This window comes from Zosterops lateralis (genome assembly GCF_965231275.1).
Source record: "Zosterops lateralis genome assembly, chromosome: 4".
In the NCBI taxonomy this organism is placed as follows: Eukaryota; Metazoa; Chordata; class Aves; order Passeriformes; family Zosteropidae; genus Zosterops; species Zosterops lateralis.
In genome coordinates, this window is record NC_139765.1 from 34,456,006 (window position 1) to 34,474,960 (window position 18,955).

Consider the following 18,955-nt stretch of genomic DNA (forward strand, 5'->3'; position numbering starts at 1 on the left):
ATCGTAACAGTCATGCTCTTAGTTTGTGAAATTATTTTATTTTGGTCCATATCTCCTTGCTTACTGCAAGCTTCCTTTGTCACTCTGTGTAAGTTATTCAAGTTCCCTTGAATTTGAAAGGATTTGGGTGCCTACAAGATGCCTCCAGGGAGGTGTAGGAGGCTTTTTACTTCTCTGAAAGATTCTCTCTGTCATCTCTGGGAGTTTGCAGGGATAAGGACATCTAAAACTCTCTATGAAAGCAAAATGAAGATTTTAGCACTACTGCATTAGGTGATGCTGTATTATGGCAACAGTAGAGACAGTTCTAGAGAATGCAATTTCATTTGTACATTTCTCAACTAAGATTAAAAAATGGGGAGAGCATTGCTTACTTAGCACCATAAGACTGAGCCTTAGGAGGCAAAGAAAAATAAGCAAAAAAGGTAAGGGTGCTCTTGTCATACATTTCTGCTAAACACAAGGAGGAGAAAACATTTTTTTCTCTACTATTCTTTCCAATGTAGTAAATGCTTTTCAGAATTTCCTTCTGTAGGTGATAGATGTTCTCCACAAACACCGGATGTCACAGCTTAAGGAAGCAAATACAGATAATGATGGTGGGTGAAAGGGGAATTTAAGGGTTGAGAGAGGAACAACAGGAGGAGAAAAAATATGGTGGGGGTTTTGTTTGTTTTATTTTCCAGGAGGTTACATGGAAACAGAGGCAGCAGCTCAGGAATCTCTGGGATTAGGCAAACTTGGAACACAAGCAGAAAAGGACAGAAGACTAAAGAAAAAGTGAGTACTGTTTTTATGTGACTTTTTGGCTGAGACTTGATCCAAATATCAGGATTTTTATTGTTTTACTCAAATGTGGAATGAGAGGCAAGACTACGGCATTTTAGCAGTGACGTTTCTTTCTAGTATAAAACTTCTTAAAGCTGCATATAAAATATAGGGTAAAATATTCAGAGTCTGTCAATTGTATAATATTATTTCATTTGTGAAAGAACAAAGGTTTATGAGAGACATTTTTCCATTTCACACTGTCATTAATCCTGTGCTTTTTGCCTTCTTTGCAATTCTTTAAAAATAGACATGTATTTAATGACTCCCTATGTAGATTTTCTTTCTCAAAAGAATGAAAAAGCTTTTTTTGTATTATCTAGTGAATAGAGTGTAATTTCTGTTTCTAGATGTCAAATGTTCCCTATAAACCCTAGCAGCTTCACTTTCTTTTTGCCTGTCAGCAAATACAGGCAAAAAGCTACCTAGCTTTTTGTTTACATCAACTATATAATAATTTAATGCTGTCTTTCATGCACCTCCTTGTAAAAACCGTACACTGACTCATAGCAGCTGCCAGGAGCTGTGAAGAATTAATAAAACAAGGCAGCAAACACAAAAGAAACCTCTTGGCAGCATTGCACTTCCAGTGTAATTAGAGGGTGTCAGGGAAAAAGATGGTACTTAATAATGATTTTGCAAATTCATTCTGTAAACAAATAGGTTTACTTTTCATCCATAGCCATTAGCTTCAATGCTATTATTTGGATTCTGAAAGCCTAATTCTTTAAATTTTCTGGGTTTTCAGGTTTGTTTCACCCTTCTAAGATTTTTTTGCTGAGTTTCAAGAGAATTTGCAATTCTAGTCCAAAGAATCTAGAGATAATGTTTGAGCTTCCCTTGAAATTTTTAAGTTGAATATTTTTAATTACTACTTTCCTGTCAAGCGCTTGATGAAATATAACTTTAGATGTACACATCCATGTTATGTACAAATGCAAGCATTCTGTCTAAATCAGCTTCAATTTAGCAATTAGAGATAGAGAAGTACTCACTGTGCTAGCTAAAAGAGAAGAAATGTTTTAAATTCAATTAAAAACTCACAATAGAATTCACAGGGATGTTAGAGTTGATGAGTCCTGTATTTCTTATCTATACATTTTTATCACTAATCAGTAATTTTAGAAATCTATGGATGTAAATTATGTTGCCATGCATTTTCCTACTAAATCTAGAAAGCATCTTTGAGGCCATAATTACCATTCGTAAAGAATATAACTTAATTTTCAGATGCCTTTTTTTTAAATAAGTCTTAATGTACCTTTCAGTTCTGAGGGCTGAATGTATCACAGTATTGAAATCATTTTGAAGGGACAAATGCATTCATTTGGTTCACTATCTTATGTGTTAGTTCTTTAAACTGGGTAAAATAACGTAAGACTGGCACACACAACTGCAAACATGAAATGACTACTTCATCTATAGATTGTCTACCAGCTTTTGGGTCTGTAAATAACGGGTGTGCAGATGAGTTATTACTAAATTTCTGTCCAATCTTAATCAATCCCACGCTCTCTGCTTTTCAAGTCTTTCCTTTTCTTCTCCTGTGTCTGTCTGTCCTTGGTTCTTTATGGATCAGATATTATCAAAATGTCCTCTACTGGAAGGAAAGGAATCTTTCCTTTGTGACTGTGACTATTCTATTAGTCTGAACTGTCTATTTATCTAAAGTATATGTTCTACAACTATCTCATTAAGAAATTTAATTTTTTTCCTGTTCCTTTTAGGTTACCTGTTCTATAGTTTCTCACTTTAGAATCCCCCTGCAGAAAGGTTAATATTCATTGTTAGTTTACATATATATGTATGTATATGTTATATCATTTTCAAGGAACCATAATATAGGAAAAATATGACGTATTGTATAGAAATATACAGGAGATTCTACCGAATTATGGTAGTTGTTAGGGTGCCAAGCTGTCAATAGAGTGTACAAGAATTACCTCCTTGAAAGAAATGCAGTCACAGCATCACAGAATGGGTCAGGTTGGAACACAGGAGGTCATCTGATCCAACCTTCCTGCTCAAGCAGGCTTATCCCAGAGCACATGGCACAGGATTTTGTCCAGATGGTTCTTGAATATCAGTCATTTATTTCCATGTCTTACCTTAGAAAATATTAAATTGAGACAGTCCAAAAAGTAATTAAAATTAAAAATTTGTTGCAGTAGGCCACATTCCTTTGTACCAATTCTTAAGTGTGCCTAATTCCCTCTGGAAGTAGCTTTGCCATACACAAAGTGCAAGATTACTGAACAGTGTAGTGCAAATGAAGATACTATGCTATGTAACATTAATGGTGGTGGGGATGTGTAGGAGGTCTTTATAAGACATAATAAGAGAAATCTGAGAGTCATTTCCTAGCTCATGATATAGCAGTAAGATCTATAGCAGTATGATTTAAGTCAAAGTGGTTGATTCCTCTTTTACTGCTAAACAAAAGTGCTCTACAAACCCTGCAGAGACAATGAGCACAGTCACCAAAACACAGAGCAGAGCAATTCGCCTTGTAAGCATTTCTAACTGGTTTGGATTAGGACATAAAAGCCCAAGAGAACCAAACCCACCAATAGGATGGGTAAAGGGTAGGCTAAAGATGGAAGTATTACTTTGTATTACAGTTCTGGTCTGAGAGCTCTTCACTTATGCTGGCTTTGTCAATCCCTTTGAAAAAATAAAAACCAAAGCCAAAGCAGACAAAACCAAAAACAACATCAACAAATAAACAAACAAACAAACAAACAAAAACCCTGCAGCAAAACACCCAGCAAGAAAAAAAAAACTTGAAACAATGATGCCAGAGTCAATTCTCTTTTCTATAAAACAGGTATAATAATACCACATATGGAAATTGTGCTTCATTTGACACATGCAAGTTAGGTGAAATGGCTTCCAGCCCTACTAACAGCTAAGCAAATATCTGAGTTGAGTTGTGGTTCTGGTGCAGGAAAGCAAGGACTCTCCCCTTGCTGTGAAACAGGTCAGATTTATCACTGTGATCAATATATGGGTACTGTGATAGTAGCCATGATCTTCACCAGACTGTGCTACTAGCTTTGATTTGGTTTGGTTAGAAGTCATTATAAAAGAACAGATTCCTGTTAAAATTATATCCATGATATCTCTTAACTGAGAAATACTTAAAATGCTATATTTTTCATTTTACATTTTTGAATGTATTTCATTCCATCAGTAATTCTAGAAGGATGCCCCTTCCCCAGGGATGAAGATGCATGACATTTCAAATTGCCAGGTTCTGATGGTCCATTGGGTGTCCTGGGCACCTGCTCCCTCAAGCAAGCATTGCCTTGACTCTGGCCCCCATGGAGTTAGGAACACACTGCTGTGTGTTGTAGTGCTTTAGCCCAATTTGTTTGTGTGGAATCAGGAACTGAATAATACATTTCACTCTGAAAAGTTTAATGAGTATGATAATTCTGGAGACCAATTCTCTCTCTGGTGATTATAGTGTCATTAACCTAAATTTCAAGGTTTCTCTGCTTCTTGTTTAGAAGATGCTATTTAGATGTAAAATTTCTTTCAGTTTCAAGTGACTGCTTAGACATCATTAAAATGTAATTAACGGTTTCTCTCAATGATATGCTAGACATTTATAAACATCCAATGAGAGTCTCTATTCATCCAAAATTTGGTTATTACAGTAGATCTATTAGGAACAAGTCTTACTCCTAAGGCATCAAAAAGAAATTAAGAAAACTGTGTAGAATTTTTAAATTATACCCAACATCTCTTATATGCAGAAAAGATGAATTTAAGTTGCCTGACTCACCCATAGATGTTTAATCTCAGACATTAAATAAATGAGAGTTCTGGTTAATACTGAAACCTTTTAGGTCTTACTATTTGTAAGTTGAGCATGCAGTTCTAGGAAACAAAAGATGAGGGTAAAGGGATATTTAAAGTGTTTAGGGTGTTATTCATTGTTTTGTGAAATTAAGGGATGTTAGGGTATATATGTGCTTAATTTTTATTATTTAAACTAGACTTTGTTTTTAACTTCACTTGTTCTATATAAAATGTGGTGATGTTTTGTGTATAGAATCTTCTGCCTTTTCTGCCAGAACTTTCAGAGCCTGTTTGCCTAAAGAGTAACTTGTTTGAGAAAATCAGGGTTTAGGACTAGAATTATTAATGGCACAGATACCATCTGTCACAGTTACATTCATTTGAACTCCCCAATGATTTAAATAGTTTGCACTCCTCTAAACCATACCTTTTATTTAAGATAAAGTCTCTAGAAGACACCCATCAAAAAATGAAGAACAGAGCTTTTCTCTTAGTACTTTTTTTCCCTAGTGATTAACCAGTCTCCCTCTGGAAAACATTCCAAATTTCCAATTCTGAATGTTGTAGTTGACTCCAGCTACCATTCTCTGTGGCTGTGCATACACTATCTCATGTGTTCATGGCATCATCCTCTGTGGATGTTGTGCAAACCGTCCACAATGAATCGGCCTTGCATTCACACAGGGCTGTCATGATAACCCGAGCCAGGACTCAGAACAGGAAGTTCAGGTCAGTCCAGTTTCTACTGCAACTTGAAAAGATTCCTGAAAGGTTCAGGTAGAGTCATAGTGTCCTCTGGAACAGCAGAAGTTGACCAGTGTGTGTCCCACAACACAATTCATACACCAAAACATAAGTAGAAAACACTGTGAAGAAAAACAAGACATATATGTGTCATATGTTGCCTGAAAGTGTGTAATAATTGGTCATAGTCACTGACATTTCACAGGATGTAGTGACTGTATCCCCTGTAAGGCACCACCATAAGGCAACGTTTGAGAGACATTTAAGGGCTCTGTAGTCCTAGATTGCCATTCAGAGGTGGATTTGACCTTGTGCATGCTGCTAGTACAGTGGGAGATGGGCTTGTGCCATCCCTTCTGCTGCAGTCCCATAGACAAAATATTTTATGATATTTTTTATGTATTTTGTACAAATTATTACAAAAATCCCTGAGAAAGAATTCACATGCAAGCCAGCTGTTCTGGACCATGATGGCAGGACCGGAGTCCAGAAGCTGGTAGATCCCCCAGTTTCTTAATATGAGTCAAGAGCAGCATTTCAGCCTCACTTTTTCTCAGTTTTGTTTGATTTGACTCTGGAGAATAAGCTATTAATTCCATATTTCCAGAACAAGCTTAGAATGTGAGGTTTATATTTTCCAAATAAAATCAAAGTAACCCATTCTTTCCCAAGAACCTCATTTGGGAGGGATTTACTCCAGAGCTACAGATTTTTGTATGCCAGGTACAGCTTCCTGGCTTCAAGTGCATTGCAGAAGACTCTTGGTGTGCCAGGACGTGTACATGTGCTTACATACGTGAATAAACACTGGTAAAACCGAGACCTAAGCAATTCTTGTGTGTAAAATTATGGTGTAAAAAGAAATTCTGAGTTCTTTCCAGAGAGAATTGCAATGCTGTTAAGTCTCAGCTGACTACTGTGATGTACATGTTAAACAGCAGGAACGTCATATGAACAGAAGAGCATGTTAGATTTTACCCTCTTTTTACTTAGGGGAAACAAAGAACGATAAATATTGATAAGTTCATTTGATAAACAGACTTTCATGTTCTTAATGGGCAAATCCAAGTTTTAGATCTCTGTAAACAGGCAACTTGAAAAAATATATATCTATTTTGTGGAATATTGTGGACTATTTTGTTTGAAACACTGCACTTATCATGTAATTGCTTTTGAATCCACATGATACCCCTTTAATTAGGTTAATTAATTAGGTTTCATGCGTGCAAGTGCAATTAAAATTTGATGCAGTGTATTTGTGACTACAAATAATTTCTGTCCTCTGCAGGATGCAGATAGCTGTTTCTAATGATTTTTTTTAATTGCACACATTTTAGAAAAATTAATCCAATTGGATTAATTAGGGTGTTTTTCTGTGCCATCCACCTAATGTTCCTATATGCTTAATGCTTATTAAACACCATTGTATCTTAAACATATGCTATTTATTTTTTGATGTAGCTCTTAAGATGTAGCTTTTAAATCTTTTTCACCCTCAATCTTTTATTTTCTGAATCTTAAGGAAAATTCAAGTTTTGCATTTAATTTTGTTCCTTCCTACCCCATCTATGAAAAAACTCCCTGATGTCGTTAGTAGCTTTTAGACTGATCTTTAGTTTTTCCTTCCCTTCTGGCAAAATGTGTTTCTGTTTTCTTATTCTGATGAAGGAAAGAGAGGTGTTCAGTGTTCTGATATGCAATTTAGGATTGTCTGCTGTGTGCAGTATGGTTTTCTCTTGGCTGGATCTGTCTCTAGTCTTTGAGACATAGAAAGATGAGCTTTATTTTTAAACTTAATTCTTCAGCAAATATTTTAACTGGAACACTTCCAAATCATTAGTCAGTCAAAACTTTTGCAGTATTAAAAATGTGTATTGCTCTTACATTGATCCTTGGAGCCTTTTTAGCACTGCAAATGTAAAGATAAATGGGTATTTATTTGCAGTGTCTACTTAGATTATTCTGATGATGGAAAAGATGATGCAACATATTTTTATTCCACATATAACTTATATTTTTTAAATATTTTATTTTCAAAATAATGCTTTAAAAAGAGCCTTTTTTAAAAAGAAATGCTTTAAAAAGGATTATTTAAATAATAAATTATTTTTAAAAAGGCATTATTATTTAAATAATGCTTTTAAAAAAAGTTTTTATCCTTTGCCAAGTTTTTAAAATTCTCTTCCTCATAAAAGATAATATTTGTATCAGAAAATGGCAACTTTTTAATCAAACATAAACCCCCAAGGCTCTAGTCCCTATCTTATCTACATATATATGTCTATCCATTGCAATTTGGAACTTCTGAATAAATATAAGCTTATTTTGATGCATGCAGCTGGCTTTCTAAACAACTCTCTCCAGCAGATGTAAGTATCCTATCAGATTAACTGTAGAATTAGGATTTAAAGGAAAGACTGGTAAAACACAGCACAGCAAAAAAAAAAAAAAAATCTAACTTTTATATTACTATATGTCTAAAGAAAAAGTAATAAAATGGTGATAAACTTGTTGTCTTATGAAAAAAAAAAAAAAAAAAAAAACCACCCTAAAGGTAAAACCTAGAATTAAAGGCCCATTTTTCCCTGATGTATTTTATTATTTTCCAACAAGATGCTCAGGAAGTGGTGGATTGTCCCTTGATTTTCTACTCCTATCATGGCCTTCAGGTCCTTTAAATTATCCTCAAGTGCCTGCAAACTGCCAGCTCATTAAAACTACAAGAAAATTACTTGCATTCCACTCAATCCCCCTGTTTCTGTCTACACATACCCAAAGGAGTACTCAGTGGAAAATGTGACAAGTAGCAGTTCTGGTTCAATATACTCCAGAAGACTCAAAATTAAAAGCTTTTTCTGCAAAGGTGATCACATCAGTCTTTACAATTAGCTCAGTGGAAAATTAGTATGACTCATGAGTGCATATTCAATTCTAGTGCTACTTCCATCAGATTTGATATTTTTTTAATAGTTCTCTAGTACTTATATTACTACCTTTGTTGTCCTTCTCTTTATTACTCTTTCTGTCTTAAACTTTCTGTGTATAAATTTGTCATTTGTTTCCCTCTACTCTTCTGTGTTGCACTTTCTCTCCTCTCTCTCAGCTGTTCTGCTGATCTTGCGCACATGAAAACAAAATTAAAGTCCTCAAAAACGGTGCCCTTCAGAACTGACTGAAATGTCTGGAATCTCTTAGTTAATCACAGTAAAGGTTTTTCATCTCACTTTTATTACAAGTATATCTACCAAGCATTGCTAGATCTCTGTAAATAATTTAATAGAAATGTAATATTTTGAGGTGTCTGGGTTTCATTCAGGCCTATAATTTTCTTTTTTATGATGGCAATTAATGGATGATGAAGAAAGTTTATTATCAGCAATGACATCCTGCTTTCTCCTCCATATACTGTACCTATTATATTGGCCTACCTATAATAGTAGGTTACCTAGAGGGCAAATAATTCATACCAGCTACTGATTTAGTGCAAGTATTACTGCTGAATTTAAAATACTTTCAGGAATAAATAGCCATTGAAAATGTTAGTCACCTATGTACATGAAATCTGCATTTTAAAATCAAACAAACAAGCAAATGAAATGAAATTTTACAACCAATTCTAAGTAATTTATGATTACTATGAGATATTTTGGTAAAATATTATTAAAGTGCACATAGAAAAGTAAACCTTGGTATGTAGTTCACTCAATTTTACTGTGTATCTGTGGTAATTTTGTTAAATCCAACCACGAGTTTTGGGCTTACAAAAAAACCCTTATGAAATTATTCAAATCTAAGCAAAAAGCCATGATTTGAAAACCTACCCAACATTTGCTGTGTTTACAGATCTTTGGCACAAATATGTGTTATAGATGGAAGATGTGCTGAGTACCTAATAAATAGCCAACATGAGTTTAATGAAAATCTCATTTTGACAATTTCATCTGCTCCTCACAAGAGCACTTAAGTTTTCTAAAGCATTGAAAGACCAGTTAGAAAGATTTCTGTACTTATAATGGTGATACTATTTTATCTATCATACTATTTCTTTTTTTATGGACTACTATATGTTCATTAACATTTATGTGCTTTTTTTTCCATTCATCTCTCTTCATCTCATGAAAAGCATATCTGGGTAAGTTAAAATGCCATGGCTGCTGAACATGTTAATCTTCAGCACCATGTTTATTTTCTATGTTTTATTCCTACTTTTTTGGTTTTTTTCGTGAATCTTATGTAACAAATCCATGCAGAGAACTGAAACTGACTCCCTACAAAAAATTTGAAAGCTTTCAAAGTATTCAGAATAACACTAAACCTTGAAAGCATGCACAAATTTAGGTCAGGACTTGCTCCTGAAGTGCTTAACAGAATGAGTTAACTACTTGGAGATAACTTTTGTCATTTTTTTAAAAATAAACACATTTTGGGAGGTCTGAAGTCCAGAATCACAAAGTCATTTGACAGTTAAAGTCAATGGAAAAACTGTGAATTTAACAAATGCTGTTAAGGCATAAATTCTGTTTAATTAAATCACAGAAGACTCACAGAGTACACAATTTTTTTTAATGTTTGAACCCTCATGCTGTTTCAAAGCAAACATATATGCAAAAATATTTTATTTGTGCATATAATTTTACTATTTTCTTTTTCACCAGTTCATTTTCTTGTTTGTTTTGGTTTTTGTAATTGTTAACCCGATATCAAATTAAAAATCTTCATCTCTTCTTTGATCTATTGTAGAAATGCTATTTCATCTTGAATAAGAATTTGCAGACCTAAGAAGGAAGTTTCAGGAGGTGAAAGTGTACAAAACTTAGAGAACGAGGGTTACCACCTTAATTTAGAATATTTGATTATGAAATTTCTTTATAAAATAGATTTGATAACATTTGATCAGCCTAGGAACACTGAAGGCCTCTAATGTAGTCCAATACACACAAGATTGCAAGACTATGCATTACGCAAATCTGCTTATTTCACAGCTGTATTATTTGGTTTTAAATACTAGCCCTCTGAAGCTCTATTTGACAGGGTCTGTCTTAACCATTCCTGAATGTGCTTCACTTTGATGAATAAATATCTTCAGAAGAATGCCCTTCAGTTTGCACGCAGCTTAAATGTACACCTAACATGGTATATCCACAGCACTGTTATTCTGGGTTATCTTGGATACTGAGAAATTTATACTTCCTTATTTTATAGATTAAAAAACATTCTGTTTATTAGTGGCCTCTTGATTTCTATATTTCAGTCATTTTTTTTCTGAAAACTCCTTAAAGTTGAATACAAAGTGTTTTGTAAAACTGGAAATTCAATTTTGTCCATTGTTTCCATTCTGACCTGATATTTGATATCAAAAAGGAGAATGAAGATGTAAAATAATTTAAAATCCAGATCACTGATGTGTCAAAGTTCAAACAGGACATGGCATTGTTTTTAATTAGTACAGTCTTTAAGTCAGTTGGATCCTTTCAGATTAAATTAAATCTGCATTGTCTGGCAATATGAAGTCTTGAGTCTCTCGCCAACCTCCCACTCCATTTCCTACTTTAAATCCATTTATAATCTTGCAGAAAATACATATATATATATAATGTAATTTGGTATTTTTATTAGGTATTATTAACTTACACAAATTCAACTCATTTTTTTATTCAATATCCTGAGTTTCAGGATTCTGGTGTGTTTTAAATATTTAGCAAATAGCAATAGAAAGGATAAAATCCAAATCAAGTTTAATTCATTAGACATCCTGACATCCTGTTGCTTGGTTTTTCAGCCTGAATGTGTGTTAGATTTCGAGCTGCAGATGTGTTTAATCGTACCTTGAAATCATAGGATTACTCAGATAAATGGAGCATATTTAGTCCATCTTTTCTGTCTGGTTCTCGTCTAGAAACCTATCATGTACAGTACTTTGTTTTAAATGAAACATTTTAATATTGGTGATAATAATAATTATAATAATGTCAGTCAATAATCAGAGGACCTGCTAGGTAAAAACTTCAATATGTTTTCTGTTTGAGAAAATGTCTGTGACTAAAGGCCATTTCACAGTCTAAATTACCCATTAGCCAAATTTTTCAATCAATTCTACTTGTGTTTTACAAATATGATCTGGCTCTTGACTTCACTGTGCCTCCTTTTCAATTTATCACACATTTATGATGATGTTTTAATTAAGAGGCATTATAAATTTTGTGCAGTATAATATTCCTGAGGTCTTGTCATGTGAACCCTATTAGATATCAGAGTAAATCCTATTACTTGCAGAAATGTGAAGATCTGTGTTGAAATATTGTTTACATTTCATCAAGGCAATGTCTGGACATCGTGTATTGCAAAGAGTGTTTGCATTATGTGTGTTAGAAATCTTAAGCTGTCACTGCTTCTTTGCTTCATGGGGGGCAGCCTTGTTCTTCATTACGAAAACTGAATGCTGCTGAATGACACACTTTAAGTCAAGATAGCATTAACTTGCTACACAAATTCTATTTAAAGATTTTTAATGTTTTTAATAAAGTTCGTGAGGCTTTATGCAATGAATTGATAACAGCTGCTGATACAGAGCTAGAATTTCCCTGGTACAAGAGAGGATACATATGAAGTCGATTTGCAGATTAGTAACATAATTTCACTCATTATTTCTGCCTTTCTATTGCTTCCATGTACTTCTCCTGTCCAAGGGATTATTGAAGCATCCATAAGTGCCCATGTTATGAGCCAGTTGTGCTCTCAGGTTTTTAGGTTGATCTGGGAAATTAGTTAGTTGTACCTGGCTCGTGGGTGAATGGTCCTGAGGCAAATGGCCCAGTGTTAACAGGGTCCTTAGCAAGTAATTTTGGGGAGGATTAACCATCAGAAGTCAGTGCTAGGGAGGCAACTCTGCTTCTCCAACACACAGCTCCACAACACAACTTGATATTATGTGGTTTTTCTTTACTGCCTTTGATAAAAATGTGAAAACAGCCCACTATATGAGGCACTCCCTAAAACACACAAACAAAAGTATTTTTCAAATTTTGGATGGATGTTAAACAGTTCATGTTCATGAAATTTCCAGACTTTACAAAACAAGGCTCAGAGTAATGATATATTTTAAATAGCATATTCCAGTTACTCCCATAATATCTCCAGGAAGAGGATTTTGTTCCTTAGCAGTAATAATGTTATCTTTTAAATATAGCTTTAATTTGGAATTCATTCCAGTGGTAGTCAGTGGTTTAAAGCCCTATCTGCAAAATAATGGCATTTCTAGCAATGCCTAATTAATGTCAATTTTTCCTTATCAGCTTGTTTTCATATGCTGCCAAAAACCTAAGCAAGCATGGAAATAATTGCATTTTAATTCCCTTCCTCCTTGCCAATGCAACATGGACACTTTGTAGCATGTACTACTCTTCTGACAATGTCTGAGGAGGAGAAAATCCCCAGTTCCTCTGCAAAGAACCTTCTGAATGAGACTGGCTGTATGCTGCTTTTCAGGATCCCCTAAACCCTGTATTTGTAATGAAATGAAAGGAGGAACAATAAGCTCTAGGGTATTTGTCTCTTCTGCCTCCTGTGATCAACTGTATATTTTTGCAAGGAAAACTGAACTGCAGTTACAAATATTTCACTTTGGGGTTCTTCTGTTTTCAGGAAGACAGTGAATATCTCATAAGGACTACTGTAGACAACATCCTGTCCATTTTAAGATATTGTTTTCTATTCCAAAACAGGCAGGTCACTGGATTAATTTTTCAGGTGATTCACACAGTTGGTCAAAACAGGGCACATTTTTTCCTACATGATACTTCTAACTTAGTGAAAGAGTGGATTTTTTATTCTATAGTGCTAGTTCATAATACCAAAAAAAACCTCAAAGCACACTATTCATTAGATTTTTCACTGACTGCCAACTAAAGAATATATCTTATTAAAAAAAATTAAATTCTGGGTTTATTTTATGGCTTATAAATTGAAGGTTCAGGTTTTGAAGATCTCCTAGTTTATATTAAGTAGTCAAAGACTAATATACCAAAAGTAAATTATAATTTCAATAAACTTTAATATTGTAGTGTTGCAGTGCTGTTTGTAAGAATCATCTAAAGAAGGAATTATAAGTTTTGAAGCATTAAATTCTTCTTAAGGGAACAAAAAAGTCCTTGTACTATTTTTCTGCATCAGTGAGTGAGGCACAACCCTTATGATGGCTATATTTCATGTGCATGTCCGAGTACAAGATTTTTAACTTTATGCTAAAAATATTTTCAACTCAGGCCAATTTCCTTCTACATGCAAAGACCATTTGGATTATGTTTATCAAACTGAAGGCTTTGGCTAGTGCATAAATATACACACGTACTTATGGCATCTCATTTCTGGCCTGGCCCCATTTTCTTCAGCCTAAATCAATAACCACAGCTCTATTTCCCTTTAGCTCTTTGAGCCAGACTGCCTGTGAAGTAACAGAAGTGCTTTCTCACTCTGGGAGAATGTATTGGTTTGAGAATCACTGGAATAATTCTAAGCCTCCACTCCAAGCCTCCGGCTGGTACAAACATTGCAAAGTCACAGAAGACTCCCTAGAAATATGTACTTTGTAATTCCAGTATAAAGAAACTGAGTTTTTCATGGAAGTGAGACCTTAAAGTGCCAATGCCTCTTCTTCTGGCATCTTAGTTCCTGAAGCCACGCAGAGGTTTAACACCAAATCCAAGAGGCCAGGACTTCCTCCCCACCTCCTTGTAGCTGCTGCTACTCTCCTGCTTGGAGCAGGAGACCAACACAAGCAAGGAAGGCCAGTGACCCTCAAAGCTATTATCTCATTTTCTACTTAGCATGTTAGCTAGCCCTGCTCTTTCAGCTGGAATGATTGAAGAGAATAGCCTAGATAAATTAAACTCTGGGATCAGGTTCCTCTTGAGATGGCGTCTCCATGGGGTTCCCAGCTGCAGAAGAGGCTGCTCCCTGGGCTTGGGCTGCTTGTACGGAAGGAGCACATTGTACAGGGTTTTGTGTAGTCCATGCTCTGCCATGGGACACCAAAAGTGCCCAGGTGAGGCAGGGGCACTCCTGAAAGCTTGTCTCCCCCTAAGGATGGCCATGCCAACTCTCAGACCCAGTAGCAGCAGCAGTCCTGAAACCCTGTTGTAGCATCTGAGGGAGGCACAGCACTGTTGTAGCACCTGCAGAACCAACCCTGAGGGAAGGCTGCAACATGAGTTCCTCATCCACAGGTAGCTAGGATGTGGCTAAGTCTGGCCATGCCTTAATTCTGCTCTCCTAAGTAGGCAGGTGAATTACCCTTTTATAGGCATTCACTACTTGTCTCCCTGGGAGTAAGGCATTCCTTCATCCCCATCAGCTGCTGAATGTAACGTGGTGCTTGTGTACCCAGACAGCAGCTTCTCGTTTTACTGAGGGTTATGCTTTCACAGAAATCAAGGATAGCTCTACAGTGGCTTTGGATATCTGAGTGACAAAGGAAATGGTGCTGCAAAGGCTGTGTGGGAGGAGAAGCTAGATCAACTTCAGTAACGCTGCCAAGTATTTGTAATGTTACGTATTGCTACAGCATAAACTCAGAAAGTAAAGCAGGTTCCTTTCTATTTATATTCAGAGCCAGGGATTTAAAACTGAATGCAAAATCTCTCATTTGAGTTCCATTTTCTGCTAAAGCCAAATTCTCTCCGTGTGGCCCCTTGGCAATGCAAAAATCCACAAAGGACTACTCCTTACAAGTAAGATCACTCCATTGCTTTTATCTGCTGTGATTTTGTAGTACATATATTTGAAAGGCTGCTAAGGCATTGAAGAATTGTCAAGGGATAACTGAACCACAAAGGCTGTAGTAATAAAGGAGGACAGAACAAAATTGAAGCCATAATTCCAAGATTTTCTTCTTTTTTTCGGGAATGTAAGCAAATTCTAATACTACATTAGCATAGTCCTTGTCTAATTTGTTTTTCACTACAGCTTGTTGCAGAGAGCGTTCTTTTGTGTTTCGCTCAGTAGGAGGCAGCTGAAAACATGTTGTTAAATACAAAAAAACCCACCACATTTGAAGAACTGCTTTTTCTATGCCGTCACCACAGTGGAAATGTCTGATGAAATAGCTGAATGTTTTTAATATAGAGCATTTTCCTGGTAGTCTAGCTGACTGGTTTATACATAACTATACCAAATATTTAATACAGCCGTATTAAAAGTATCAATTAAGCTTTGAGAATGATGTTACATATAAACCAGATGTAGTCCAGAAAAATTGCAGATGCAGGAGCTGGATTGGTATTTGATCAATTCAATAGAGATACATCTATGTATATGTATAAAACTGAGAAATCACATCAATTCTGTAACTATAAAAATATATACATCAGTAAACTATGTAGAATTCTTTTTTATATAATCAATAATTAAAAAGATCCAAACATGGAACTACTTAAGATACAATCAACTCTTAAATAGCCACAGATGGCATATTTAAGGTACAGAATAGCTGCACTCCACAGACCCTACCATTGTGCATAGCTGGTACAGCTGGCTTAGTATTTTAAATACAGTGACCTCTCAGATCCAGATGCATTACATCCATGCTTAGTTCATGTCTAGAACTCACCAATTCTGGGCCTTGCTGAGTCATTACCAGACCAGAACTAAGTTAGTCTCAGGAGGAGTCCCACAGATTTCTCTTCACCAATGTCTGTTTTGATACCCCTTTATTATAGGGCATACCAATTTTTTTATTGCTTTTGGCTAAAGAAGAGAGAGCCTTTTGTCTGTTAGATGTTTAAAAGAGCACCAGGAAAAATGAAGAATTGGGAATAGATTGAGAGTACATTCAACAGGAGAAACAGCTATATTGTTAACTGGTGTGTTCTGTGCTTTTTCTATGCCTGTCATTGTGCTTCACTGTTATTACCGTTCACAAAAAGGCAGAGTTGCGTCTATCCAACACATAGCTCCACATTTTTACCATTTCTTGATCCACTTTTAGACATGAACTTCTGGAAGAGGCTCGGAGAAAAGGTTTGCCTTTTGCGCAGTGGGATGGACCGACAGTGGTTGCCTGGCTGGAGGTAGGTGTTGGCCATAACTTGAAAATGTGAGATGCATTTGTAGACTGCTTCTGTGTGCTTGTCCTTACAAATCTTGAAAGAGATTGTTATAGCCTCTTTCTCTCCCCCTGTGTGCTGTGCTGTCAGCACTACGTAGGTTTTGACACTGCATGGTGTAAATTAGAGGCTAGAGCTGAAAAAAGTAAGATGGAATTACACAGTGGGATGAGGACCAGAAATGCACTTGAATCCCACAGTTTTTTAATCTTTGAATTACTCAGTCTCTAAATGTCTAGGAACTCCACAAACATTTTATGCAGAATGATGTGCAAGTTTTAAATAAATGTAAAGAGTCTGTAGCTTTCTGCATTTTAAAAACATATTGGGAAAAAAGTGTTCCTCTAACCATTTTCACCTGCAGTGTGAGAGATCTCTCTGATTTGACAGGCACTTGATTCATATCTGAAATCCAATCTGCAGAGAGGGGTCCTTTATTTGGAGGACCTAAAAGAATGGGTTTTGGAAATCAAGAAGAAGAAACATTCAGAAGAGCTGTCATCAATTTTGACAAAGTAATCAATGAAAGTTTTAGGTAAAGGAACTACTAAAAAAAACGTACACAGATGCTGAGGCAACAAAAAGGCAGAAAATAAGAATGTACTTATATAAATCCACAGTCACTTTTACATGGCAAGGCTGTAACACTTCAGTACAGATACAAACTCTTTGTTAGCTCAAAGAGCAAATGTCTATTCCTTACTATACTAAGCATCTCTGCCTATTCACAACTTTTCTTCTGCCTGCTGTAGTTATCATCCATTGATCATCAGTTAGACCTTGTAAGGTTTTTCCCTTCAATAGAAAAAAGAGATCCCTCTCCAAACCTTTGACAGAAATATGCTATGGAATAAATGAAAGATGAGAAATGAAAGCAGCTAATGTCCGCAAAAATTCTGCTTCATATTGGAATTGCTGAAGGTACCTTATGAAAAAGACAAAATGAAAACTGCAGAAATTCAGTACAAGCATTTTTATATGACTTTGGAAAATAGGATTATATCCTTTTCCCCAAAACATCTCCGTGGCCACTACTTTACTTTTTCATGGGACTTTTTTTGTATGAGTTCTGTAACCAGATTTGTGTCAATCAGAAATATTTAGTATTACAGTAAAGGCTGATTTGATGGAGACATGAGCATACACAGGTCTATAATTTCTGAATACCAATACCCTCATCTTTCAAGGTGATCTGCAGTTTCAAGCAGTTTTTGACAAGTTAAGCCCTATGTTTTTTCCCTTGATTCTTTTCTGAAAAATAGGATATGCTTCCCAATGTCTAAGAGAGGGGCTGTAAAGAGGCATCAGGATCTGTGAAGTTCTTGGGTAATATGATGACAGTAGCAGAGGAGAGCTCAAAAGGAAGTTTTTGTCACAGTAGTCAGTGCAGATTAAATACTGATGATAAAAAGAAATGAGGATAGGAGTAATATGTTTATTCAGTGAGCATCTGTGCAGTCAGCCAGCAGATGGATGCTGTGTGCATCTCGTACTCTCCTAAAGAAAAATATTTGTCACTTAACCTAAAGAATAAAGTAAATATTAAAGGAGAAAAAGACTAAAACTTACGAAGTATATTGTGAAAATTTCAAACTTTATAGGGCTTTTCAACCTTAGCATTTATTCTTGTTGCTTGTATGGAGCACAGACATAGTTGAGAAATATTTTAAGAATTTTGTGTTTCCTTAATTAATTCTGGAAAAGCGTATCAACCTTTCTATCTGAGTTCTCTGTCTAGAATGGTTTCTGTGTTCTCTTTTTAGAGACTGTTCATCTAACATCATTTCCTGCTAGACAGATATTTTGTTGATGAATTTACTTATTTTGTTAAAGAAATAACTTACCTAATGAGCAGCAAACAGTTAAATCTATTTCTGCAGAGTGAATAACTCCCAGTGTTTCTGCTTTTCTGCTTTTCAAGCGCATGTGTGAAAAAAATTGATATCAAAATAAATGAGGTGATGAAATACACTTTAAAGTTCTGCATAGTTTTCTCATGTCCATTTAAGTGCACTTGAGTGTTATCTACATAATTTTTTAATTTTTTTTTTTCACGAAACTTTGTATTTTGTCATAGTTTTTTGGAATCAGATAATGTTTTTAAGGTTCAGACTAGCATTGGATGGAGGGTAGTGTCTAATCCCATCAATGGGAAGGATTATTCAAACACAATGCAGTAATTTCTCAACCTCTGTGATACTTCAGGACTCAAAGCCTGACTGAGCCTTTTGCAACCTGACAGTCTAGTCTGTTTTCCCTGTGACATAAAAGTGACCTAACATCTGTCTTTTAAGGAAGTATTTCCCAGATAAGTATAAACCTCTTAATAACCACACACTTCTTTCCCCTACTGTGTCAAATGAAATGAAAATCCTTTCAATTCATTACTGCTTTCCAGATTTTTGGTGAATTTCCTCATTTCCTTGACCTCATGTCCTCTTTTAGTAAACCTTTATTAAGAGGGAAAAAAAAAGACA

The 18,955-nt window shown here is 35.4% G+C and overlaps 1 protein-coding gene across 3 annotated transcripts in view; it reads left to right on the forward strand.

The window, feature by feature from the left end:
- The window catches only part of PPFIA2 (PTPRF interacting protein alpha 2), a 296,559-nt gene that overhangs the window by 260,228 nt on the left and 17,376 nt on the right, over window positions 1-18,955 (forward strand). For all 3 annotated transcript variants that reach the window (XM_083859151.1, XM_083859152.1, XM_083859153.1), the window contains 2 exons: window positions 687-780; window positions 16,361-16,442. In XM_083859151.1, coding sequence (XP_083715277.1) covers window positions 687-780; window positions 16,361-16,442 — 176 coding nt within the window. The remainder of the gene's footprint in view (window positions 1-686; window positions 781-16,360; window positions 16,443-18,955) is intronic.